This window comes from Sphaeroforma arctica (assembly GCF_001186125.1).
Source record: "Sphaeroforma arctica JP610 unplaced genomic scaffold supercont1.769, whole genome shotgun sequence".
Lineage (NCBI taxonomy): Eukaryota > Ichthyosporea > Ichthyophonida > Sphaeroforma > Sphaeroforma arctica.
The window spans coordinates 145-21,747 of NW_014039789.1; the positions used below are offsets into that span (position 1 = coordinate 145).

The 21,603-nt window shown below is 46.2% G+C and overlaps 6 protein-coding genes across 6 annotated transcripts; 2 read left to right on the plus strand and 4 right to left on the minus strand.

Annotated features, from left to right (window-relative positions):
* Nucleotides 1-375: 375 nt before the first annotated feature.
* Nucleotides 376-4,915, plus strand: SARC_08493 (hypothetical protein). The gene is made up of 5 exons (XM_014297523.1): nucleotides 376-988; nucleotides 1,488-1,633; nucleotides 2,436-2,739; nucleotides 3,297-3,479; nucleotides 3,860-4,915. The coding sequence occupies exons 1-5, from the start codon at nucleotides 509-511 to the stop codon at nucleotides 4,748-4,750; spliced, it is 2,004 nt and encodes a 667-aa protein (XP_014152998.1). The 5' UTR covers nucleotides 376-508; the 3' UTR covers nucleotides 4,751-4,915.
* A 690-nt stretch (nucleotides 4,916-5,605) lies between these two features.
* On the minus strand, nucleotides 5,606-5,942 carry SARC_08494 (hypothetical protein; the record flags this gene model as incomplete). The annotated part of the gene is made up of 1 exon (XM_014297524.1): nucleotides 5,606-5,942. A coding segment is annotated over one exon (337 nt), but the record flags the coding sequence as incomplete, so codon positions are not given.
* A 1,273-nt stretch (nucleotides 5,943-7,215) lies between these two features.
* Nucleotides 7,216-8,469, plus strand: SARC_08495 (hypothetical protein; the record flags this gene model as incomplete). The annotated part of the gene is made up of 3 exons (XM_014297525.1): nucleotides 7,216-7,472; nucleotides 7,746-7,876; nucleotides 8,349-8,469. Exons 1-3 carry the CDS (start codon nucleotides 7,278-7,280, stop codon nucleotides 8,467-8,469), a joined length of 447 nt encoding a protein of 148 aa, XP_014153000.1. The 5' UTR covers nucleotides 7,216-7,277.
* Nucleotides 8,470-10,610: 2,141 nt separating this feature from the next.
* SARC_08496 (hypothetical protein) lies at nucleotides 10,611-11,351 on the minus strand (the record flags this gene model as incomplete). The annotated part of the gene is made up of 1 exon (XM_014297526.1): nucleotides 10,611-11,351. The coding sequence occupies one exon, from the start codon at nucleotides 11,349-11,351 to the stop codon at nucleotides 10,611-10,613; it is 741 nt and encodes a 246-aa protein (XP_014153001.1).
* A 92-nt stretch (nucleotides 11,352-11,443) lies between these two features.
* Nucleotides 11,444-11,827, minus strand: SARC_08497 (hypothetical protein; the record flags this gene model as incomplete). The annotated part of the gene is made up of 1 exon (XM_014297527.1): nucleotides 11,444-11,827. One exon carries the CDS (start codon nucleotides 11,825-11,827, stop codon nucleotides 11,444-11,446), a length of 384 nt encoding a protein of 127 aa, XP_014153002.1.
* A 2,746-nt stretch (nucleotides 11,828-14,573) lies between these two features.
* Nucleotides 14,574-21,603, minus strand: SARC_08498 (hypothetical protein; the record flags this gene model as incomplete). The annotated part of the gene is made up of 10 exons (XM_014297528.1): nucleotides 14,574-14,666; nucleotides 15,673-15,782; nucleotides 16,507-16,676; nucleotides 17,214-17,331; nucleotides 18,074-18,165; nucleotides 18,452-18,536; nucleotides 19,290-19,389; nucleotides 20,484-20,578; nucleotides 21,439-21,542; nucleotides 21,594-21,603. The coding sequence occupies 10 exons, from the start codon at nucleotides 21,601-21,603 to the stop codon at nucleotides 14,612-14,614; spliced, it is 939 nt and encodes a 312-aa protein (XP_014153003.1). The 3' UTR covers nucleotides 14,574-14,611.

Here is a 21,603-nt window from a genome sequence, read left to right on the forward strand (position 1 = left end):
CAACTCCTATAGACGTACCGCAATCGCTTCGTATATCACAACTGTCCTACACGCGTATAACAGCCACAGTTAGGTATATTCTACTATGCGAAGCTGACTCTTTGAGGTGGTTGTATAGCTAAAATCATTTGCTGATTGGTCGAATTTTAAATGATAGTGATATCCCCAATGTAGAGTGATGACGTTAATTTCATGTAGTCTCTAAGTTTGTGGCGCTTCTCGTTCAGACACTGCGCTATATTTTGAAGCCGCGGATCAGATCAGCCCTGACAGTGTAACTTTTACATACAACACCCATAACTTATCAATTGTGATGTTTACGCACTTTCCTATGGAATTAGTTCTGAATTAATTCTGCAATCGTTGTACATTGCTTATACAGTGCCACTCTCAAGCCAAAGGACACACCATCTACGGTGTAGTGGATGTGGGTGTCGTTGGGTTGGAAAATATCGGCGAGTCGTACCTGCGGCAAAAGAACAAGAATAGCGGGTCTACTATTGGGCCTATGGTGGCGGTCAAGTCAGCTGTAGTGAAGGAGGCGGCCGTAAAAGCAGCCTTGGCTACCCTAGCAACCACTAACCACGCCGACGTACACACCCACGCACCCGCAGAACCAACTCATTTCATCTCCACGGGCGGGTGTGGCAATAAGATACTACGCCTCCTCACCGGACAAGCGGATGTGGCGTTGCTTAACCTGGCCTGTAGTATGTGGGACACCTGTGCAACCGCAGCGCTGCTGTGTGCTCTGGGTGGGGCTGTGTGTACCTTAGCGGGATACCCCATTGAGCACGTGCATGCGCCTGCGAGTGGTACGTATGGTAACATGCATGGGGTGGTTGCTGTGGGTAGTGGGTTTGATCAACGGCTGAGTGGACTGCTGCGGTGTACAAGGGCCGTGTGGCTGGAGCGGCTGCGTGCGTTGCCTGCAGTGCTGGCGTTGTATAGGGAGAGTATGGGAGAGGGCTATTGCGAGGGATTGCAGGTGTGTGTGGGAGTTGAGTCTACGTGGTGTGTGTCATAGACGTTGCACACACAGGCACGCACACACATACATACATGCATACACAGTGTATTCGGAAGGCAATCGGACGTATCTGCCACACGCCGAATGGGCAATCGGGCTCTGTTTGGGGGTGCTCGCCAGAGGGTGTATTTTAGTTTAATACATTGCACTGCAACGGTGTCGGTGTTCAGTTGGTGTGGTGTCACCCGCACATACACCATTATGCAGAGCTATGTGATATGCTGTCGTGACATGGTCCACGGGAGATGTGTCACTCGTCGTTCCCTTGTCCTTGGTCTGTGAGAGCTCAGTGCACAAACAAGAAATTGCATGATATATGCTGCAACCTACGGACACCTCAGCCATCTAGCTAGGGCAAGTACAGTCTATCTCCGAGTATATGAATGTCTGATAAACCTCCTCATGGGTAGCAATGCTTTGAGTACTAATATCACAGCTGTCATTGGACTATACACAGTCTCAAGCGTTAGATCTGGCCAGAGACATCGACGGGTGCCCATTCACGGTTGAACGGCTCAGAGAAATAACTAAAGACCACAATATAACCGGATTCACAGCCAATGAGTGCGAGACAGTTCGGTACAAGCAGAGCCACGCGTGCAGGTACGTGCAGGTGTGCTCATGCAGGCAGCTATAGTGCAGGTGTACTCATGCAGGCGGCTATAGTGCAGGTGTACTCATGCAGGCAGCTATAGTGCAGGTGTATCCATGCGGGCAACTATAGTGCACATCACGTGCTGCTCTTCTAGTTGCTGTTTGTTGTGTATGAGGTCGCATGAGCGTAGACTATTGTGAACATACATGTCTGGTGTATCTGCATGTGCGCATGGTGATGTGGGTGGGCATGTGCAAGGACTTGCCTGACACGTGTGTGGGCTGTGGTGCACACATACATGTGGTGTGTATCTATTTGCGCATGGATTGTTTGTAGACAATCATATATAGTGGTATCTATGCCGCATGGGCAGGCTCTCTATCACATACCTATCAAATGTTATATGTTTGAGTAAGATGACTGTGGTCGAGTGGAGGGCAAATATATCTGCACACATATCCGGTACGTATTCATTACGAATGCTATAAGCGTGCATGTATACGAACTTCTGTGACATGTCAGTAAACTATCACGCACAAATATAAGTATGCTATTTATACATCGAGGCAAGGCGGATGTCAGTACCACGCACGTATACATGTGCTATTTATATATTTAGGTATGGTGGCTGCAGGTATGCTAGAGCCGTCTGTGACGTGTAGATAGACCACCACGCACATACACATATGCCCTTTATACATCTAGGTGCACAGACCAATATATACCGGTAACGTTTATTGGATCGCGTATACCTACAATTTATGCTAAGTGCCCCGTCGCCTACCAAACCAACCCACATTTGCGTTTCAGGATTCGCTTCATTGGTGGTGATATCAAATCAGTGTTCTACAAACGCACAGTGCTGCGTGAGCTGCCCTATGCCGTCATGAAGTCCCGAACTGTTCCCTTCAAAATCACCCGCGACGTCCAGAGCTGTGGGGTCGAGTCCTCATTCCTGGCTAACCCATTGGTGCACACGCTCGAGGCCAGTGCGAGCTTTTCTATGGCAATTCCTTATTTGGTACAGAAGCGAGTGTTCTGGGATACGCCGCTGGACGCCCGGTTCACCAGTGTGCTGCCTGACCTGTCCATGGAGGGCGGTAATTGGTCACAGGTGCGTTTGTATATGTCTGAGGCTTAGGACATTCTAGTGCTTGCTGTGGGTCTATTGGGTTGAGCTGTCGCTTTTCATTTAGTTATGTGTATTTACCATGTGGCAGGAATATGCCTGTGACATCGGCTAATGGTATGTACCGCATAAATATCTATGAGTAATTCAGCAGTGTATCTATACTTATTTTAGCTTTATATATATATATATATATATATATATATTATACTATTTAGCCTTATATCTTCGGTTAATTCATTCTTATATCTATGATTATTTTAGTATTATATCTATATTTTATTTAGTCATATAGCTTTGGTTAGTTTATTCTTGTATCTATGGTTAATTCAGCCTACATCTATTATTTTATTCAGCCTTTTATCTTTGGTTGATTTATTTTTATATCTATGGTTAATTTAGCCGTATATCCAAGGCTAATTCAGCGTCTAATTTGGCTTGACATCTATTATTAATTTTTAAGTTTAAACAACACCCCAACCTTACCGCACACAATGATAGTGGGTGCTTTCAACAGATTACTAACCCTCTGGTTCATACAGAGTGCCTATCTCGACACTGCTCAACTGAAAGCCGCGCTGAAGGCGCTGGCAGAGTTCCACAACTTCTTCTGGCTGAATAACAGTACGCCTAGAAGGACTGGTGACCATGACAGTGATCCTGAGAGAAACAACCACGGAGCGACGCGGCCTACACAGACATCGAAGCATGAACTGGCTGCTCAGGTGTGCAAAGGCACTCGCGTACATGTGTTCTATTCAGTTTAGTTCCACAGTCAAGTTGAGTGTCTACAGGCAAGCTGTCTGAACTATTCGGAATGAGATACCATGCCATACGTGCCCATCCGTCTACAGGCAAGCTGTCTGGACTATTCGGAATGGGATACCATGCCATACGTGCCCATCTGGTTCCATACGTGTCTGTCTGGCGTTGCCTACAACGATGCGGCGTACACCTCATTTCTCAAATATGTGTTAGTCGTTAACTGCTGTTTCTATAAAAATTCTGCGATTGTTCCTTTTTTGGTTTCTTTCAATCATTTTATCCCGTTATCAGCAGCTATTTATTTAACATAATCTTTATCCGTTCTCCACTCTACTGCCAGCTCTGGACCACGGGTTCGTACTGGCACTTGGGGCGGCAACCAAAGGGACAACTAGATAAGATCATCACCAACTGGCAACGTCTGTACACGGACGTCTTTGAGTTCGACAAACACTGCGAAGACGACCGCCTATCAGAAGGTGTGGCAGCTCGGGATATGGAAACACTCGGTGCACGACTGAGCCAACTGGCCGAGAGAGCATCAGTAGCCACACACAACATCGATGCGACGGGTGCGGAAATTGAGTCGGACGCAGATGCGCGTGAGCCGTACAGTGCCCAAACGATCATACACGGAGACCCCAAAGCACCGAACTTCTTCTTCCGAAGCAGACAGGAGAGTGCAAAGCCCATCACAGAGGCTAATGACAGGGAGTGTGGGGGTGTGCGAGAAGGGTCTCAGGCCGGTGCAAAGGTACACGCGAGTGCGTGTGTTGGTAGCAGTCACTCAGAGAAGAGTGCGGGTGTATCGGATGACAAAGAGACGTCAGGATGCGAGAGCGACACGGAGTTGGAGGTGGGGCTGATAGACTTCCAATGGGCCGGGAAAGGCCTTGTGGCCACAGACGTCGCTTACTGCATAGCTGCATCCGCGCACAAGTCTTGCTTTGAGGAAAGCTCACTGGAAACCTTCCTGGCGTTTTACTATGCTTGCTTGGATAGGGACAGCCTGTCCTATGATACGTTTCGGACCCAGTTTGACCTGGCCTTTATTGACCTGGGACGCATCGTGGTGGCAGACCACTGGGGTGCCATCACCATGGCAACGCTCCGCAAACGAGAGGGCAAGTTTGTGTTCAACGCTTACAACAAATCAGAGGCTATTGCCATATGGTTCTTGCGAGAGCTGAGTCGGTGCTTGGATCGGCAACTCGCTTGTATGGACAGTTAGACACCACTGAATCCTAAACTTTAAAACCTTAAAACCCTTAAACCCAGAGGGAACACATGTGCTACCACTGTTTACATTTGCAGCACGCACGTGTGTGACCACATACCACTACATGCTATCTGTGCGTGTGACAACTGACCACTAATAAACAAATTTTTAGTCCAATCTCTGTCAGTATTTACTGGGGGTTTACCTTTACCCTTGGGAATGTGCTACTCAGAGGTGAGATTTGCGTTTTGTGTGAACAGGAGAAAACACAGAGAAGTCTGCAAGGAAACTCGAAGGAGCAGTCACTGAAATAAGGCATGCATCAAAATACAACAATTGGTCCCACGAACAAAAAAGGGGGGTTGTTCCAGTCCTACATCATTGAGGCCGAACTCCAAAGGGATTCATATACTTTTTCTTTTATTATTGTTGTTTCTACTTGCACTTTTATTATTGGTTTTTATTATTGGTGTTTCTACTACCGTCGGTGTCCTCAGTGATAGTCAGGAAATCAAGGTTGACCTCGTCCGCTATACGTTGCGGGTGCAATGGTTGTTGCAGAAGGCCGCGCGTAAGGACGGACGGCTGCCCGGAACGGATACACTCGGAACAGGTATCATGGATCGGCTTCAGCACGCGAGCCGGTATATTCCAGCCGCACTTATCCTGTACGGGCACGCGCAAGCGGTCGGCCAATAGGTGGCAGTAGCCATCATGCCACAGCCAAATGGATTCCAAGGTAGCCTCTGAAGGGACTGGTTTATCCATGCACCGCAGCTGGAGAGCCGCCAGTTGCTGCAACGTTTCGGGTTCTGTGAACACCCTGGGTGCACTTGCTGACTTGCTATGACGGCGGTTGTAAAGGGGGGCGTCCGTATTGGGTTGATCCGACACCGTGTACGGCACGTCCTCTGGCGGTGGGCGCGGTATATTCCAAGGGCGCTCCGGTACGTCGGGTGTATCCATACTTGTCATCATAGGGGCTTCCTCATTGTGGAGTTGGAAATTTGCCTCCCGTGTACCAGTGCCCAGCGGTACCTCCTGAAAGGGGTCCAGGGCCGCTGGAGCGTCGAAACCATGCACAAGTTTCGCAAGATCGGCCTCGTAGGAATCAAAGGCTTCCGATACTTCGCTATCCAGCGTGTGGGACGAGGGAACAGAAACCGAAGAAAGCGGCACCGATGCCTCCTGGGGCGCCTGTGCACTAGACTCTTTGTCCAGTGCAAGTCTTTGAGCAATCCATGTGTCGGCCTCAACCCAATCCTTCAGATACTGCACTTGGTTTACCGGAATAGCGTCAGTGTCCGCGACAACTGGTGGCGTAGATGGCTCAGCTGAACGTCATTTCCACTGCCGCGCTTCAGCTTGAAATTAGGCAGCCGCCTCCTGGGCTCTGGTCAGGGTTGCAGCATTGATATCAAGATCAGGTAAAGGGGTAGTAGCTCGTGTCGAACGTGTGCTGGCGAAGCATGGCGTCAGTTCGTATCCCAGCGAGTGCAGGATTGGAGGGGGACCCGTACGTCCAAAACGCTCCCAAAATTCGCTCGGTAGCAGTATTGGTGAACGGTGCGGTCCACCTGTAAGCTTGACCATTAATGTGAATTTCCAAGGGGGAAGCCCAAGGATCCGATGTCCTCGATGCAAGAATGTGTCCGGGCGGTGGGGAATAATAATCGGGACATCTCCGATGAGGATGAAGGATAACGGTAACCAGGCCGCGTTCGAGATGAAAGATACCACCATAACTACAGCTGTGTTCGTTATGTCCGCAAAGGAAAGTAAGAAACGGTGTATCAGCGGACATGGACTTTTGGCGTACGCTAAAATGTGGTGGAGGTCGACCCCAAAAGTATCGGCCATACCCCATGTACTTATACCATCAGCAGTGGTGTAAACGTCAAGAATGTGGCCTTCGTGACTGGCGAAGAGCTCGACCGTAAGATGGTCGTGTAGTTGCTGGGCAAGGTCGATCCATATAAAATTTAATGTTAGAGTGCAATGTAGTAGACTTTCTTGAGAGACTACAGGTCTCAGGCCAGATTTTACAGCAAGAACCCATCTTTGATTTATGGAAGTCATCAGAGTTAGCTCACTCCCGAGAGCTAATCAAGCTGCTCAAATTACTCCCAAGAGTTGAGTTGTTACTTAACCGACTTCCGAGAGCAGATTAAGTTTCTCAACCGATTCCTGAGAGTAGATTAAGCCTGTCAACCGCAACATTCTAATAATAGCTGCGGTTCTATGTGAGTCACAACCTATGCGGAAAGGCATCATGTGATCAGCGTGAGATTCAGTTGCAGAGAAGTTAAAATAAAAAAATATCGAAGTGTTAAAGTGTTCCGCATAAGGTTTCTCATACTGACCATATGAGTTTTTACCCTGGCCAGCCCAAGCGGCTGAACACTAGCACAAGCACCTTAGGTATAAAACCAAAGGTGAGGTCAGAAATAAATACATACATTTGCACTTTATTTAAAGTCTACTACATCGCACTCTAACATTTAAAGCCCAACTAAACTGGAATGAACGGCACTGGGATATGTCCGATTGTGCTAAGCGCGAGTGCCACGACGCTCGATGGTTCGGCCCGGAACCAACTAAGATAACGACCGCTACTGGCTGCCCCATTGGCAGATGGTCTAACATGGGTTTCCAATCGACACGGGGTTTAGCTACCGGTTGTAGGATAGGGTCTAGGTGGTCCGCAGTACGCGAAGAATGGTCATCGAATACGGTAAGTGGTCCGGGAATGTATTGCATGTCTACTTCGACCTCGTTAATTACAGCTATAGCCCTACGGTATCGGCTGTTGCGTGCTGTGTCTTCCTGCATATACTGTTCAGGGTGCTGAAGCATGGGTATCAGCGGTTTGTGGTCAGAGACGAGGCAAATCGGACGTACAGACCGTCGGCAAATTGCAAATTTCTTGAACATAGCATACGCGCACCTCGTCATCTCTCTATCTGTCGCCCCGTAGTTACGTCGCGCGTTATTCAATCTCGTGTAGAAGTATGACGCTGGGTACAAGAAACGTAATGGACCCAAGGTAATGCCTAAATCCCGGGGCAAATCAGAGATTACCCTGGCGAAGTCCGACGTCGTGTCCATGGTAGAAAGATCTACAGGCAAAGCCGCTGGGTGAGTCGGGCGAGGTACGCCACCTGTTGGTGTGACTATCCTATCGCATTGTGTATTAACTCGGTGCTGCTCCGCAAGTGTACCACTCCGCTATGAATAAGTATACCACACCCACCAAGTAAACCACTCTGGCGTTGTGATTCGTCGCGTGAATCTTTCGTCGTTAGTGGACCACTCAACGATGTGTTATTTGTGAGTGCACCACTCTCCGCTAGAGTACCACTCAGTGTATCCCCGTTTGTATTATGTTGGCTACTATATGAACTAGCGTCGATATCCATCGAAGCATTACGGGAAAATTGGTACGGGACGTATTCCTCTAGCGTCTATGAGTTTCTCGATCGGATAATTTCGGCTTCTGGGATCACCAATCTGAGAGTTTGGGGGTGTTTAACAAAAAGAGATAACCCTAGATTTGCCCGATACTTCTCGCACTGCTTGATACATTCCGCTTCTTCTTCGTATTCTCTAGTACCTGGGGGAGGGATTTGGGCAAAGGCTGCGGCACCCAACCCCTCATTACTCGCGTCCGGCATGATCACGATGCGTTGATGGGGCAGTGGGTGATACAGTCGGTTCCGTCGCAGGACTAAGAGTAACAGGTGTGTGAGAGCCCTCATTTGTTCTGCTTCCTATTTGAAGACCACTCCTTTCTTTGTCAGGTTAAATAACGGTGCCGCGACAGCTGCCATGTTAGGCAGATAACCGCTCCACCAGGACAATACGACTAACAACAAAATAAGTTCAGCACGGTTCTTAGGTGCTGGCCGAGTAAATAACGCTAGTGCACGCTTCTGTAAAATAGTAGTGGCATTCCCTACCTGCTCCCGTCCGGAGAATTGTACGGGGACATCGGCTAGCTTGAACAGCTGGTTCTTCGGAGGTTGCAATTGGATGTTAGTATCATCGCAAATCCCTACAAACTGCAATTCCTGATCCCAATGACGTAACAGGGATTGTCGAACCGATTCCGAAAACATTTTTTTCGTGGCGATCGGCACGTCGTCCATGTAATGTTCGACGTTGAGGATCTCTGCAAAGGTAGTCATAGTGTAGTGTTGCATGTCGAACGCACCGTTTTCGATCCCTTCCTGTAGACATGTTGGTCGATGAAAGACACCGTCGGCTGTGACGTACGTTCGGATATCTCTGGATTCCAAATCGAGTTCCAACTGATGGTATGAGCCTTATATGTCACAAACGGTCATTATAATGGCGTTCGCGCAATGCTCAGTCAACTGCCCCTCCAACGGGAGTTGGAATGTAATTCTGACTGTCTGTTTATTCACCTGCACGTAGTTGATAGTAATGCGATAGTCGTCCTTCGACTGTGGGATTTTATTTTTGTCTTTAACCACAGTATTAACCGAGCTGACCCACCGACTAAACTTGTTTCCAAATTCAGCCTTCCGTCGCTGGTGTAACTGGGCAACCTTGAGGAGCTCGACTTCCTTAAGGACTGGGCCTCTCGTAAAGTATATCTGTCTGGAAAGTATGGCATTGTTTTTAAGCTGCAGTTTCACCTTGACGTGCTTAATCATCTTAGTATGATTGGCGTCGAACCGAACTCTGTTGAATCCATCCTTCATTTCTTGCACCTGTGCTGGAGACTTATGTAGTAGCATAGCTACCCGGTCGAGGTCTGTGAAATCATATTCCTTGACGTCAGCATCCCTATCCGGTATACATTTTCATACATAGGTGTAATATAGTCCGGGGCTCTAGGTACCAAGGACATGACCGGATGTGATGGGGGTAGTTGCAATGTGAACTGCGCCGGCGTCACTGACGTATCCCAAGTTGTGCCGATAAGATGCTGTTGTAGGGTATCGAAACCCATCAGTATATCACAATCTCGTGAGATCCATTCCGCCACCAGGAAGGTTAGTTCACTCGTTTCAAAATTTGTGGCCACTCCCGTTGATGCCAACCCATCAAGGAGCAACGTGGTACGGACCTGCGTAGTAATACCATTTCCCCGGACCCACCATACCCGTGAAGGTACACTGGGTTAACCTCTTTTGTTTCAAAATTATGTTCTGTCGTAAGTTTCCTAGAAATCATCGTGGGTCGGGAACCCGTGTCATTGTACACTCTGACCGGTTCTTCCTCGCATAATGCTGGTGTAACCAGGCCCCTCCACTCGGATTGTCACTGCGGTGGCGAGTGGGGAATAGCTGGGGTGGCAATAACGACGTTGGCTTCAGTGCACGGAATAGTAGGACACTTGTTACGATAATGTCCTGTCTTCGTGCACGCATGGCACTCGGGACACTGAATACTTCTGTGCCGTAAATTGCATTTAGAACACTGCAGGGCCGTTCGGAAGGTGGGGTACGGCGACCATTACCATAACGGTCGTCACGTGCATGCCAGTCCGCCCGGCCAGGGCTACGTGAATCATATCGTGTGTTGCCGTCTCTATCCATCTGCTCTAGGTCCATTTGACTGTTGCCAAAAGGGGAGAACGGACGTTGCAACCTGTGTAAACGCATTCTATCGCTTGCGTATTGGGAACGAATGCTCCGGGCAGCGTGTGCCGCAGCGCGCGCTGGGCCGAGATAGTCGTACATGTCCAGAAGCGCCGTAGTCTGGTCCCTTGGGAAAGCTATACTAGTAAACGATCTCCATGCTGCTCGAAACACCTCCAACGCTTTGGTAAGCGTTCCCAAGTTAGTAATGTATATACGTTGTAGTACCCGCTTTCAGTCGCCTATAGTTGTGATTGCATGTATCAGTTCCGCTTAGCGGCATCCTGCCTGATACCCATTTCTATAAAATGCCACGAGTATCCCTTCCGTGGCTGATCACTTGAGTGTGGAGCCGCTCTATCCCCAAAGGTAACTGGGACCGTGGGCGCCACCGGGTTCGCAAAGTCAAGCGTGCCCCCGTGGTCCTGGTAACGCGGTAGCCGCATACCATTCACCATATACATGTTTTCCACTGGGAACCACAATGTATGTGAATGCACGTAAATAAATTTGTGCGGTAGTGCCGCCGTAGCAACGCGCTGCAGCGCTTTAGTAAAATCCATCGTCCATGAGGTTAGTTGATCCATCCAAAACGTGCCGAGAATCGTGTAGGGACTTCCGGCCAGCCGCATCTGTTGTGACATATCCTTAACCGAAGCTAGGTACCGGCGAATCAGTCCAACGTCCGGGAACGGGGTATCCGCCATGGGATTCATGTCGGAAAGTATCTGCCTAGCATCGACTTCCTGTTCATACAGAAACTGTGCTCTCTGAAGCTCGGTCGACGTAGAAGATGGTTGTAGGCGTGAACAGTCGAAAGCCACCGGATCGCGACGAACCCTCTGGGTAAGCCTAAAAATTGGTAGTTCAGGCCCGTTGATTTTGTCAAGGAGGTCTCCTCTCTTGGGATTGGTGACCATTAATGAGGTCCATTTGGTCCTCGAACGTCTCCGGGCGAGTTCCGTCGCGGAGACGGCTGTGGCTACGTTGGTCTCGCCGATCATGGCGACTGGTTACAGAATCCTGACGTGACTCGCGGTGATCGCGACTGCTAACCTACTCGTTCAAAAACTCGTCCTGATCCGGTGCCGCCCGATTAACACCGTTGTCGCAAACAGGATCGGTTTTTCGGGTTTGACTGGTACAGCTGGAGTACCCTCTGACACCACAACGGTAGCCCTTCCGGTTGATTCTGACTACGCTGGGTTACCGGTTCCGGCTGGGGCGGTAAGCCTAAAGCTCGGCCGGTGCCAAAGCACTCCTCCGCTGCGTCAAGTAAGCTAAACGTAGGCATCGCCAATTCCCCCTGATTCTGTCGGATGGGGTGTAACATAAAGTCAACCTGATAAATGATCTCTGTCGGCCCAAACTGCGCAATCTCATTGAGCATGATTAATCGCATCCGTGCCGCTGCCATGTTATCCTGGTTGATGTTACGCACCTGGTGGTGGAGATCCGTGGACCGAGCGGAATGGAACATGTGGGTCGCCGGCCCAAAAAGTTCGATCAGAATACGTTCCACGTCGGTGACCGTAAGGTCGTCTGGAATGTTAACGTAAACCCTCAGGAGAACATGCTGCCCCAAGTACTTGTACAGGCCACATGGTCATTCACACCCCTACCGGTGTGAACTTGTCCCCGTCATAAACGGGGAGGAAGAAATTGCTGCTGTCCGACATGGCCTTTCAAATCGCTCTTGGTCTCTTAGGCCTGAGCAGAGTTTAGTTGTAATCCGTTCGGTATCACTACTGGTTTATTGGACTATTAGCAAACTAAACTAGTTATCGCTCAAACCTGAGTTGCCCTAGTAGTGAATAATATTAATAATAAATGAATTCCCGAGAACTCGGGTTCAACATAATATAGTAAGAATCATAATAATGATGATACTGTTCAAAACCCATATTAGGCATTCGCTATTATAGGACCGGAGTAGTCCTGTCCTGTATCATCTAGGACAGGGCTAGAGGACAAGAGTTTGTCCGTCCGAATCATGCATAACAATTGTCGTCCGTCCGTAGTGGCCAGGACAAGGCCATCGGACAAGGTGTCATACCCCGGAATACAACTTTTGTAGGGCGCCGGGCCATACTCTTAAAGAGCAAGGAGTAAATGTGTGGCTCCTGGAATTTGACTGTGAAACTTAACTCACTAAAACCATGGTGTCAGCAGGGTGTCAAAATTGGGATGCGACAAAATGGTACAGGTTGTCGGTAAGGTCTGATATTGGTCTTACGATCCATTTGTGTTTATGACAATCAACTACAGTGCTCTAAGTACGCTAGGGGTAGTGGTGTTGTGCGTGATAGTAAGGGTTAGCGTAAGGGTAGGCGTAAATGAAACACCATGGTTATGACCGAACTTAGCATATTGCACATGTTCGAGTTGAGGTGATGGATCGTTGGACGGATTTGAATGGATGGCAGAAGGTGGCAATGTACGCCGTGGCATGTATGGATCTAAGAACCAATGATCGCGTAACATAGACACTGGAGAAGGCCCTGAACATGTGCTATACTAAGAAGGTTGCGTAGATAAAGTTGCAACCATCGATGTAGGTGATATTTATAGCAAGCAGGGTGAGTAGTGCGAATACGTATATATATGGAGGTAGAAAGGATAAGTTATGACAGTTATTTTTAAGTCTAATACCGCGTATATTGAATCGTGTAATAAACGAGTTTTTTTCTACCGTTGAAGGTAGTTGCCTACGAACTTTAACGTGCACTACATATTAACTATTTAAAGTGCACTACACTTTCACCTTTATTCTTATTGTTTCTACTTTCACTTTCATTATTGTTGTTTCTACTTTCACTTTCATTATTGTTGTTTCTACTTTCACTTTTACTACTTTCACCTTTATTATTATTGTTTCTACTTTCACCTTTATCATTATTGTTTCTACTTTCAGAGCATGCGGGATTGGGACTGGAAGTAATTGTACGCGTCCCATGAATCGCCCATCGCTTAACAGGTTACGGGATAGGGATGATATTATTCATTTTAATTTGGATAAAGTTTTGTCTACATGGACTTCAGGCTTCATATTCGTTGGAGAGGTTCTGGGAAAATTGAAGGGAAGTTGAGATTGTCGAACTGCGGGTGCAAGCATATGGTTGGTACATCTGTAGGCTGCATCATCCAATACGTAAGAAAACAAGAGCATATCTTCTACTAGCAGGTCTAACCTTCTATATTCCCAAGCTCGACGATCAAGCATACTACCTTGAGCCGTTATAGAAGATGCAACAGACTTATAGTTTGCATCATACATGGCTTAAACCCTAAAATCAGTCTTGTGTCCAGTATACAAATGCCGCCTATACTGACATCTATTCAACGGCGGGAAAAGTTACGCACACAAATAATCCATCGGCCACGGCAACGCAATGGCTAATCAACGCACAAGTACGATGTGATTCGAACCCTTCTGCTACTTTGGCAATCTCTTCTTCCTCTTTTGGAAAGCGGAAATCCAGAAAACTTAAACCATCAATTGCGTACAAAACTTTTCATAAAATATATTACACAGCGGCAGAAGAAATCACGAACACAATATTGATATCTTGATATTTTTCACCGGCTGATATACAAAGGACGACAGCAAGTTGTACCTCCACATCTATTCTCTTGCGTGTTTCGTTGATTTCGCGTGCAAGAAACAAAAACTGGATACTTCGTAAGAAATGTGTCCTCGAAACTGCATTCTGCTTTTAGCAGAGCGCAGGGTGTTTGCTAATTCGCCCGAGTACGAGCAACAAGCGTCCCTCTATCGCACTTCATCTTAAAGCTGGAAAGACCATCACCCACTATATCCCTTTCCATCGATCGCAGTAGCAAGTAAAGTTTAAACAGCATAACTCGTCGTTTGCGTGCTACCGCCTTGTTTTTTAAGATAGCCATCGTTACAATGAACTAATATACTGTATGATTTCGTATCGTACACACACTATAACAGACAAAAGCTTTGTGAAGTATGTATACAAAATGAGTTAAAACGGCTCACACAACGGTGCATTGACACGCAATATTCTACCATATTGCAACCAATAGAAAAAAACCTTTCCGTTAACCTGTAAAAACGAAAGTGTAACTTTCAAGGCACGTCGGCCCTTTTTCAGCCTTTTAATATTATACTTAAACGTTAAATGGCTTTAATCGATTCGACTCGCCCATAGACGCGCCCTAAAAACCACCCTTAAATATTATTCATGTTTTTTCTACTTTCATTTTATTACGGTTTTTCCTATTTACACTTTTATTATTGTTTTTTCCTTAACCCGGGTCGTGTCATGTCGTTCTTTCCGGATGCAAGTCTGAATCGGAAACGACAAGAAGAGAGAGATGAGAAGGCGCACATTAGGTGCATATGTAATAATTAAGCAGAACAGGCCCCTGCGTGGGAAACAGCACTTTCGAACTTGATGTATATCACATGCACGTCAGGAGCTAGTACAAACGTTTGTTAGGCACCTCTCCATCTACATGGACAGGGACATAGTATGCATGGCAGTATACTCGCTAGCTAACATCTCACATACGATACGTTGATCCGGGTTAATATCTGAACAGTTGAACGTACAGATGAGACAACGAATATGGCAATGTCACAGGCAGCCAGAGAGCTTGGAGGAGAGGGAGACGTATGACCCGAATGCCACTAAACCCTAAACCAAAAACTCTAAAATTGCAAATGCTTGTTGTTGGTTTTTAGGTGTGGTATGACATAAAATGCAGAAGACAGTCACGCAACGCTGTCTGCCTCCACTAGCCATTGCACCCGATTCAACACTAACAACACCCACGCACAGTACCACACAAGGAGAATTATCGGTTACCTGTGATCCATAGGAAACCAGCAACATCCTACTGTAAATATGAAACCAGCAGCAACCTGCTGTATCTTTAAAACCAGCAACACCCTACTGTAACTTTGACACCAGCAACACCTTACTGTAACTATGAAACCAGCAACACCCTACTGTATCTTTAAAACCAGCAACACCCTACTGTAAGTATGAAACCAACAACACCCTACTATAACTTTGACACCAGCAACACCCTAATGAAACTGAAACCTGCAACACCCTGCTGTAACTATGAAACCAGCAACACCCTACTGTAAGTATGAAACCAGCAACACACTACTGCATCTTTAAATCCAGCAACACTCTACTGTATCTATGAAACCAGCAATACCCTACTGTATCTATGAAACCAGCAACACCACACTGTATCCAAACCATTGTAACGTCTACAAACGCATCACATCGCAACTGTAGCATACGCGACTACACACGCGCACCACCCACACCGGCATACTTGTTTTGTATTCTGACTGAGACGGAGGTCTGTTCGTCCCATGGCGTGGCTGCGCTTGTATCGGCTTCTCGCAGGTGTGTGTATTTTGTTCTGCCTGATCTACCAAAGTTCTGTGCCAGGGTGAAACAACCAACGAATGCTTCAATGCGGTGAACAGTGAAGGAATAGCCACTACAAGGTATGGGATGTCTTGGGCACAGAGCCAAGCAGCACACAGCAGATTAATAAGATGTGCGAAAGCAGGGAGCTTCGACTTCCACTCTTACTACACACAACTGTTTCTATATAATTTGTATATATATATATATATATATATATATATAGAACGAACGACGTATTGTTTTATGTATATGTATATATATATATTATATACTACCTACTATACTCGCAATGTTTCTAAATATATATATATATGGACATATATCTCTACCACTACACACGTACGGTTATAGTACAGTGTAAATGTATTGAGCATCAGCTACGACTGCATAAGTAAGACACAACATATACACCTCTAAGCTGTGTATGATATATAACGAGATGTAACACATACACGTCTAAAGCTGTGTATGATACCATAATGAAAGGTAGCACATACACCCTTAAGCTGTGCATGATAGTATCGTAAGCTGTGCATGATAGTATAATGAGAAGTAACACATACACGTCTAAGCTGTGTATGATACCATAACGAAAGGTAGCACATACACCCTTAAGCTGTGCATGATAGTATAATGAGATGTAGCACATACACCCTTAAGCTGTGTATGATAGTATAATGAGATGTAACACATACACGTCTAAGCTGTGTACGATACTATGAAACACACACACCTTGACCTGCATAACCTTTGGCAAGATTGTTTTGTCGACCACGTCTTCGCCCGTGGCTGCAGTGTAGTCGTGCTTCTTGAGCATGCCCTTTGCCTCGTCCGTGTAGAAGGCGCCCTTGTGGTAGTACTTCTGCAGGTATCTGTAGTTGGCTTTCTCTGTCGGGACGGACTCTGTGATAATGTAGGTGAAAGGCGATGTGTGGCAATGAATGGTGAGGTAATGGGGTGGGTCTTACAGAATGAATGATAGGTGACTCATCTATACATATGTTACACACCCAGGTGCAGTGGGTTGTCTCATATTTATAGCACTTGTATATCCGTTTATGTAACAAAGGATTCACAACGGAGAACAAAAATTAGGTTATTAGTCGGATCCGATGCAAACCACCAGACACGCTTGTTACATACACTCTGATATTCCCCGAAACCTCTCTGAGTTATACACTGTGAGAGAAGCTTAATCGACGCACCCAGTTAACTAAGAGTGCACTAGGTGGCATTGTCATTGAATCGGAGTATCACAACATACACATCTGCACCTTCATAGGAATTACACCAAACCCACACACCCTAGACAACTTACCTACCCTGCCCAAATATGGCAGCGAAGAATGCATAAACGGCAACCATGCCCATAAAACCACCTGCATCATGTAACCTCAATACACCCCCCAACATACTCTACCGCCCATACACCACACCTACCTGCATCGTCCATGAGTCGCTGCTTGCGCTCGACGGCCAGTTGTTCTTCAGTCATTTCACTGCGGCGTTGCATCTCTAACAGTTCCTTCACACGCGCCTCTTCTTCATCGCGGTCTCTCTGCAATGTACAATGGGGGTTTACGGCACATCATGAGCAATGGGGGTTCACGACACGCCTTATGCAATGGGGGTTTACGACACATTTTATGCTCTGGGGGCTTACGACGCACCTTATGCTATGGGGGTTTACGACACACCTTATGCTATGGGGGTTTACGATACACCTTATGCTATGGGGGTTTACGATACACCTTGAGCAATATATACGCAGGTTAGTAACCCCCCACAGGACAGGTGTCAGCATACGCAAGTATAGTGTGGTAGTGATAGATGAGGGTATAGTGTGATAGTGTTAGGTTTTGTTATTGTGATATAGTGACAGGTGAGCCTATATTGTCATAGTGTTAAGTTTTGATAGTGTGATAGTGTCAGGTGAGGGTATAGTGTGATGTTGTTAGGTTTTGCTATAGTGTGATAGTGCCAGGTGAGCCTATATTGTCATAGTGTTAAGTTTTGATAGTGTGATAGTGTCAGGCGAGGGTATAGTGTGATAGTGCTAGGTTTTGCTGTAGTGTGATAGTGTCAGGTGAGGATATATTGTCATAGTGATAAGTTTTGATTGTGTGATATTTTGTGTGATAGTGTCAGGTGCGGGTATAGTGTGAGAGTGTCAGGTGAGGATATAGTGTTATAGTGCTATGTGAGGGTATAGTGTGATAGTGTTAGGTGATGATATAGTGTTTCGTGTTATAGTGTTAAAGTGTTATATGAGGTTATAGTGTTTTAGTGTTATAGTGTACCTGTATCCTCTGTAATTCCCTAACCTTCCATTTCTCGTACTCTTCCTCTTCATCGCCATCTCCGTCACTGATGACGTCTTCTTGATCTGAATCTGCGACACAAATAGCAGCGCATCAGTGGAGTTAACGATAACCCTAAAACCCTATGGATAGAATGACGTTTGCCGATGAAACACGCACCTACGAGACATATCGGGATGTAACCTTACGGACAAGCCTCAGTTAGTCTACTACGTATATCATAGTATGTACTTCTACCCCACTGCTCTTGGTTTAGGATGTAATACAGACAGGTCTCAGATAGTCTACCACGTATATCATAGTATGTGCTTCTACCCCACTGTTCTTTGTTTGGTGGGCATTGAGTGTATCTCTTACCGCTGTTTTCGGCTGGGCCGAATACATCCGCCTTTACGATCTCCCCCACAATCCGTTGCGTCTCTTTCTTCTGATTCTCTAACTTCTGCTCGTGACGAGAAGGAATAGCGAGATAAAGATTAGACTGAGTAGTTATAGAAGGAAAGACAAGTTATCGGTGGATTTAGGATGAGATCACTGTGGACTGAACCCTTATTGTGCGTCTCTATACGTATTGTGCGTCTCTATAAGTTTGGAATATTGAAAGATACTAATGATGACTATCCGATGCAACATCTCTTCTCTCTTCGGAAATGTTGTCCGTATGTAGTCCATAACACGGCCACTAGGGTTTTAGGGTTTGTATGTGATACTTCTATCACAATTGAACGATTAGATACAATGTAGGGTCTTAGGCTATGCCTGTCACGACAGCGTAGATACGATGCAAGCAACGAACCTATACTATATCCACCAGAAGCTTACATCCGTAGTTACGACCGCTCAGGCACACTATCACCAACACAGACAACCTATCACTAACACAGAGACACAAGCCACAAACCTTCACGAAGCCAAGCATGCAACCAATACTTAACATCTCACCCAGACAACAGACCCATCCACATACGTTTCTTTGCGATACGTCTCCCCATACCTTGACTCTGTTTAATCAAACAACAGACCCATTCACGTACGTTTCTTTGCGATACGCCTCCCCATACCTTGACTCTGTTTAATCAAACAACAGACCCATTCACGTACGTTTCTTTGCGATACGCCTCCCCATACCTTGACTCTGTTTAATCAAACAACAGACCCATTCACGTACGTTTCTTTGCGATACGCCTCCCCATACCTTGACTCTGTTTTCCTCTGCCTCTACGGCATCGGCCTCCAATTTCTCTCTCTCTGCCAACGTTACTCTGTTCTTTTTGCTCACAAACACAGGTCGTAACCTGACAGCCAAATGAGTTGGTCAGGTTATGAGTTGGTTAGGTTTGATCCATGCCATTAGGTACGGATATGCACTAGTGCTGTAGTAACATGTAGATACGTCTCTATAGAAACATATAGACATGTCTCGGTAGTAAAATATAGACATGTCTCTGTAGTAGCATATAGACATGTCTCTGTAGTGACATATAGACATGTCTCTGTAGTAACATATAGACATGTCTCTGTAGTAACATATAGACATTTCTCTGTAGTAATGGATGGACATGTCTCCCTCGTGAGTCTGAATACGAGTTGAATTGCCTTCTTATAGGCATCGCGGTTTCATGCAATTTTGGTGAACCGGCATTGGGTACACTCTAAAAAATGAATGAAATTTGGGTTCCTGAAAAGCTAGGGAATAAGCTCAGACCCGGACTTAATTCGCGGGAAGATGTGTTCTAGGGTTTAGGGTTGTGTAGGGTTGTGTAGGGTAATTGTATACGTACAGTCAATTAGCACGACAGCATAATCCCAATTGCAGGCCCCAGTGCTGCTTGATACTGGGAGAGCATACGCTGTTCGCCCATTTTGTCTATGGAGACTATCTGGAACTCCGTATAAGTTTATGTATAGGTACCCTCATGGAGAAGTACACGCTTTAAGCTTGGCCACACGTACAAACGCTCCGTACGTGTTGGCACACAAACCCCTTGCACGTGACAAAACGTACTCTGGTATAGTTCAAATATCCCTTTGCACGTGAAAAAACGTACTTTGGTATGGTTCAAATATCCCTTTACACGTGACAAAATGTACTCTGGTATGGTTCAAACATCCCCTTTGCACGTGACAAAACGTACTCTGGTTTGGTTCGAATATCCCTTTGCACGTGACAAAACGTACTCTGGTATGGTTCAAATACCCCTATAGTTGGAGACTACTTCCACCCACCCGGCATTGTTTGCAACTGCACCCCTCACCCATGTCAGCCAAGTATAGCTCAACGCATACGTCTGCAACAACCGCTGTGCTGTTATATAGATAACGTCAACACACACGCCTGCTGCAGTGTATAGTCGTATTAAACTGGACATAGACTCAAACGTATGTATACCTGATGTTGTGGCCGTCGTCACTCTCCTCTTCACTTCCGCTTTCACCGCTTGAGCTCTCTTCGCCTGACGATGCATCGGATTCGTCTGAGGCAAACTGTTGTGGTGTAGTACAAGCGTACGGGTTCAAACATGCAGTGCTCCACAGTTCACTTCACAGCTCAGTGACATGTGTGTGTGTGCAAGTACAATTTAACCTTGATCTGGTCTCAAATACCAATCCATGAGAACGACATGTATCAAGCATGCGTGTGGATATTTCTGAGGAATCATGCATAGGGTTTTAGGGTTTACGGTTTACAAAACCCGAAAACTCTATAAACCGTACATGCCATACAAACAAAACCCTGCGTCACTACGAAGCTTCAACAGCGATTACGTATGGCTGTATGCTGCATGTGGCTATCCTAGTCCGGTACAACAGTTGGTACTAATACTTATACCCGTAGGTAGGGAACTTGTACTTCTGAATCCGAGTTGCAGTAGACTGCAATGTCTATAGATCGTGGGTGTCAAAACTACCCGTCTCTACCAGGCGTTTTAAACGCTAATGATCACCTTGTCATGGCCAACACATAATAAGGCGTAAAAAGGTGTGCCGTTGTGTCTGGCGAAGAGACTGTGTGAGTGTCGTACCAATATATTGGCTGTAGAAAAGAATGCCTTCTGTAGCCTGCCCTTATTCATATGCATACACATACGGATAATCATACTTTTGTACACCAACACTGAGGACGCATATATGAGTGTGAACTAGTAACTAAAACTCAGCAAATGAACCATTAATTGAACTATTAATTAAAACTCAGAACATGAACTATTAATTAAAACTCAGTAAATAAATAACTAAATAAAATTCAATAAAAAAACTATTAATTAATACCCAGTACATAAACTATTAATTAACCTCAGAACATGACCTGGAGTGCAGTGCCTTGCATGTGCTTCACTGTGTACCTGTGCCACGGGCTGTTGTGCTGTGAGTGACTCTTGTGCTCGTGCGCGGAGTGCCTCTCGCCGTTTAGCCAAAGCCTCGTCATCTGACTCATTTGCATCTGGAACTGTTCTCAAGGAACACACAAGTTACCATGTCGACATAAATGAGTACACACATGTTACCAT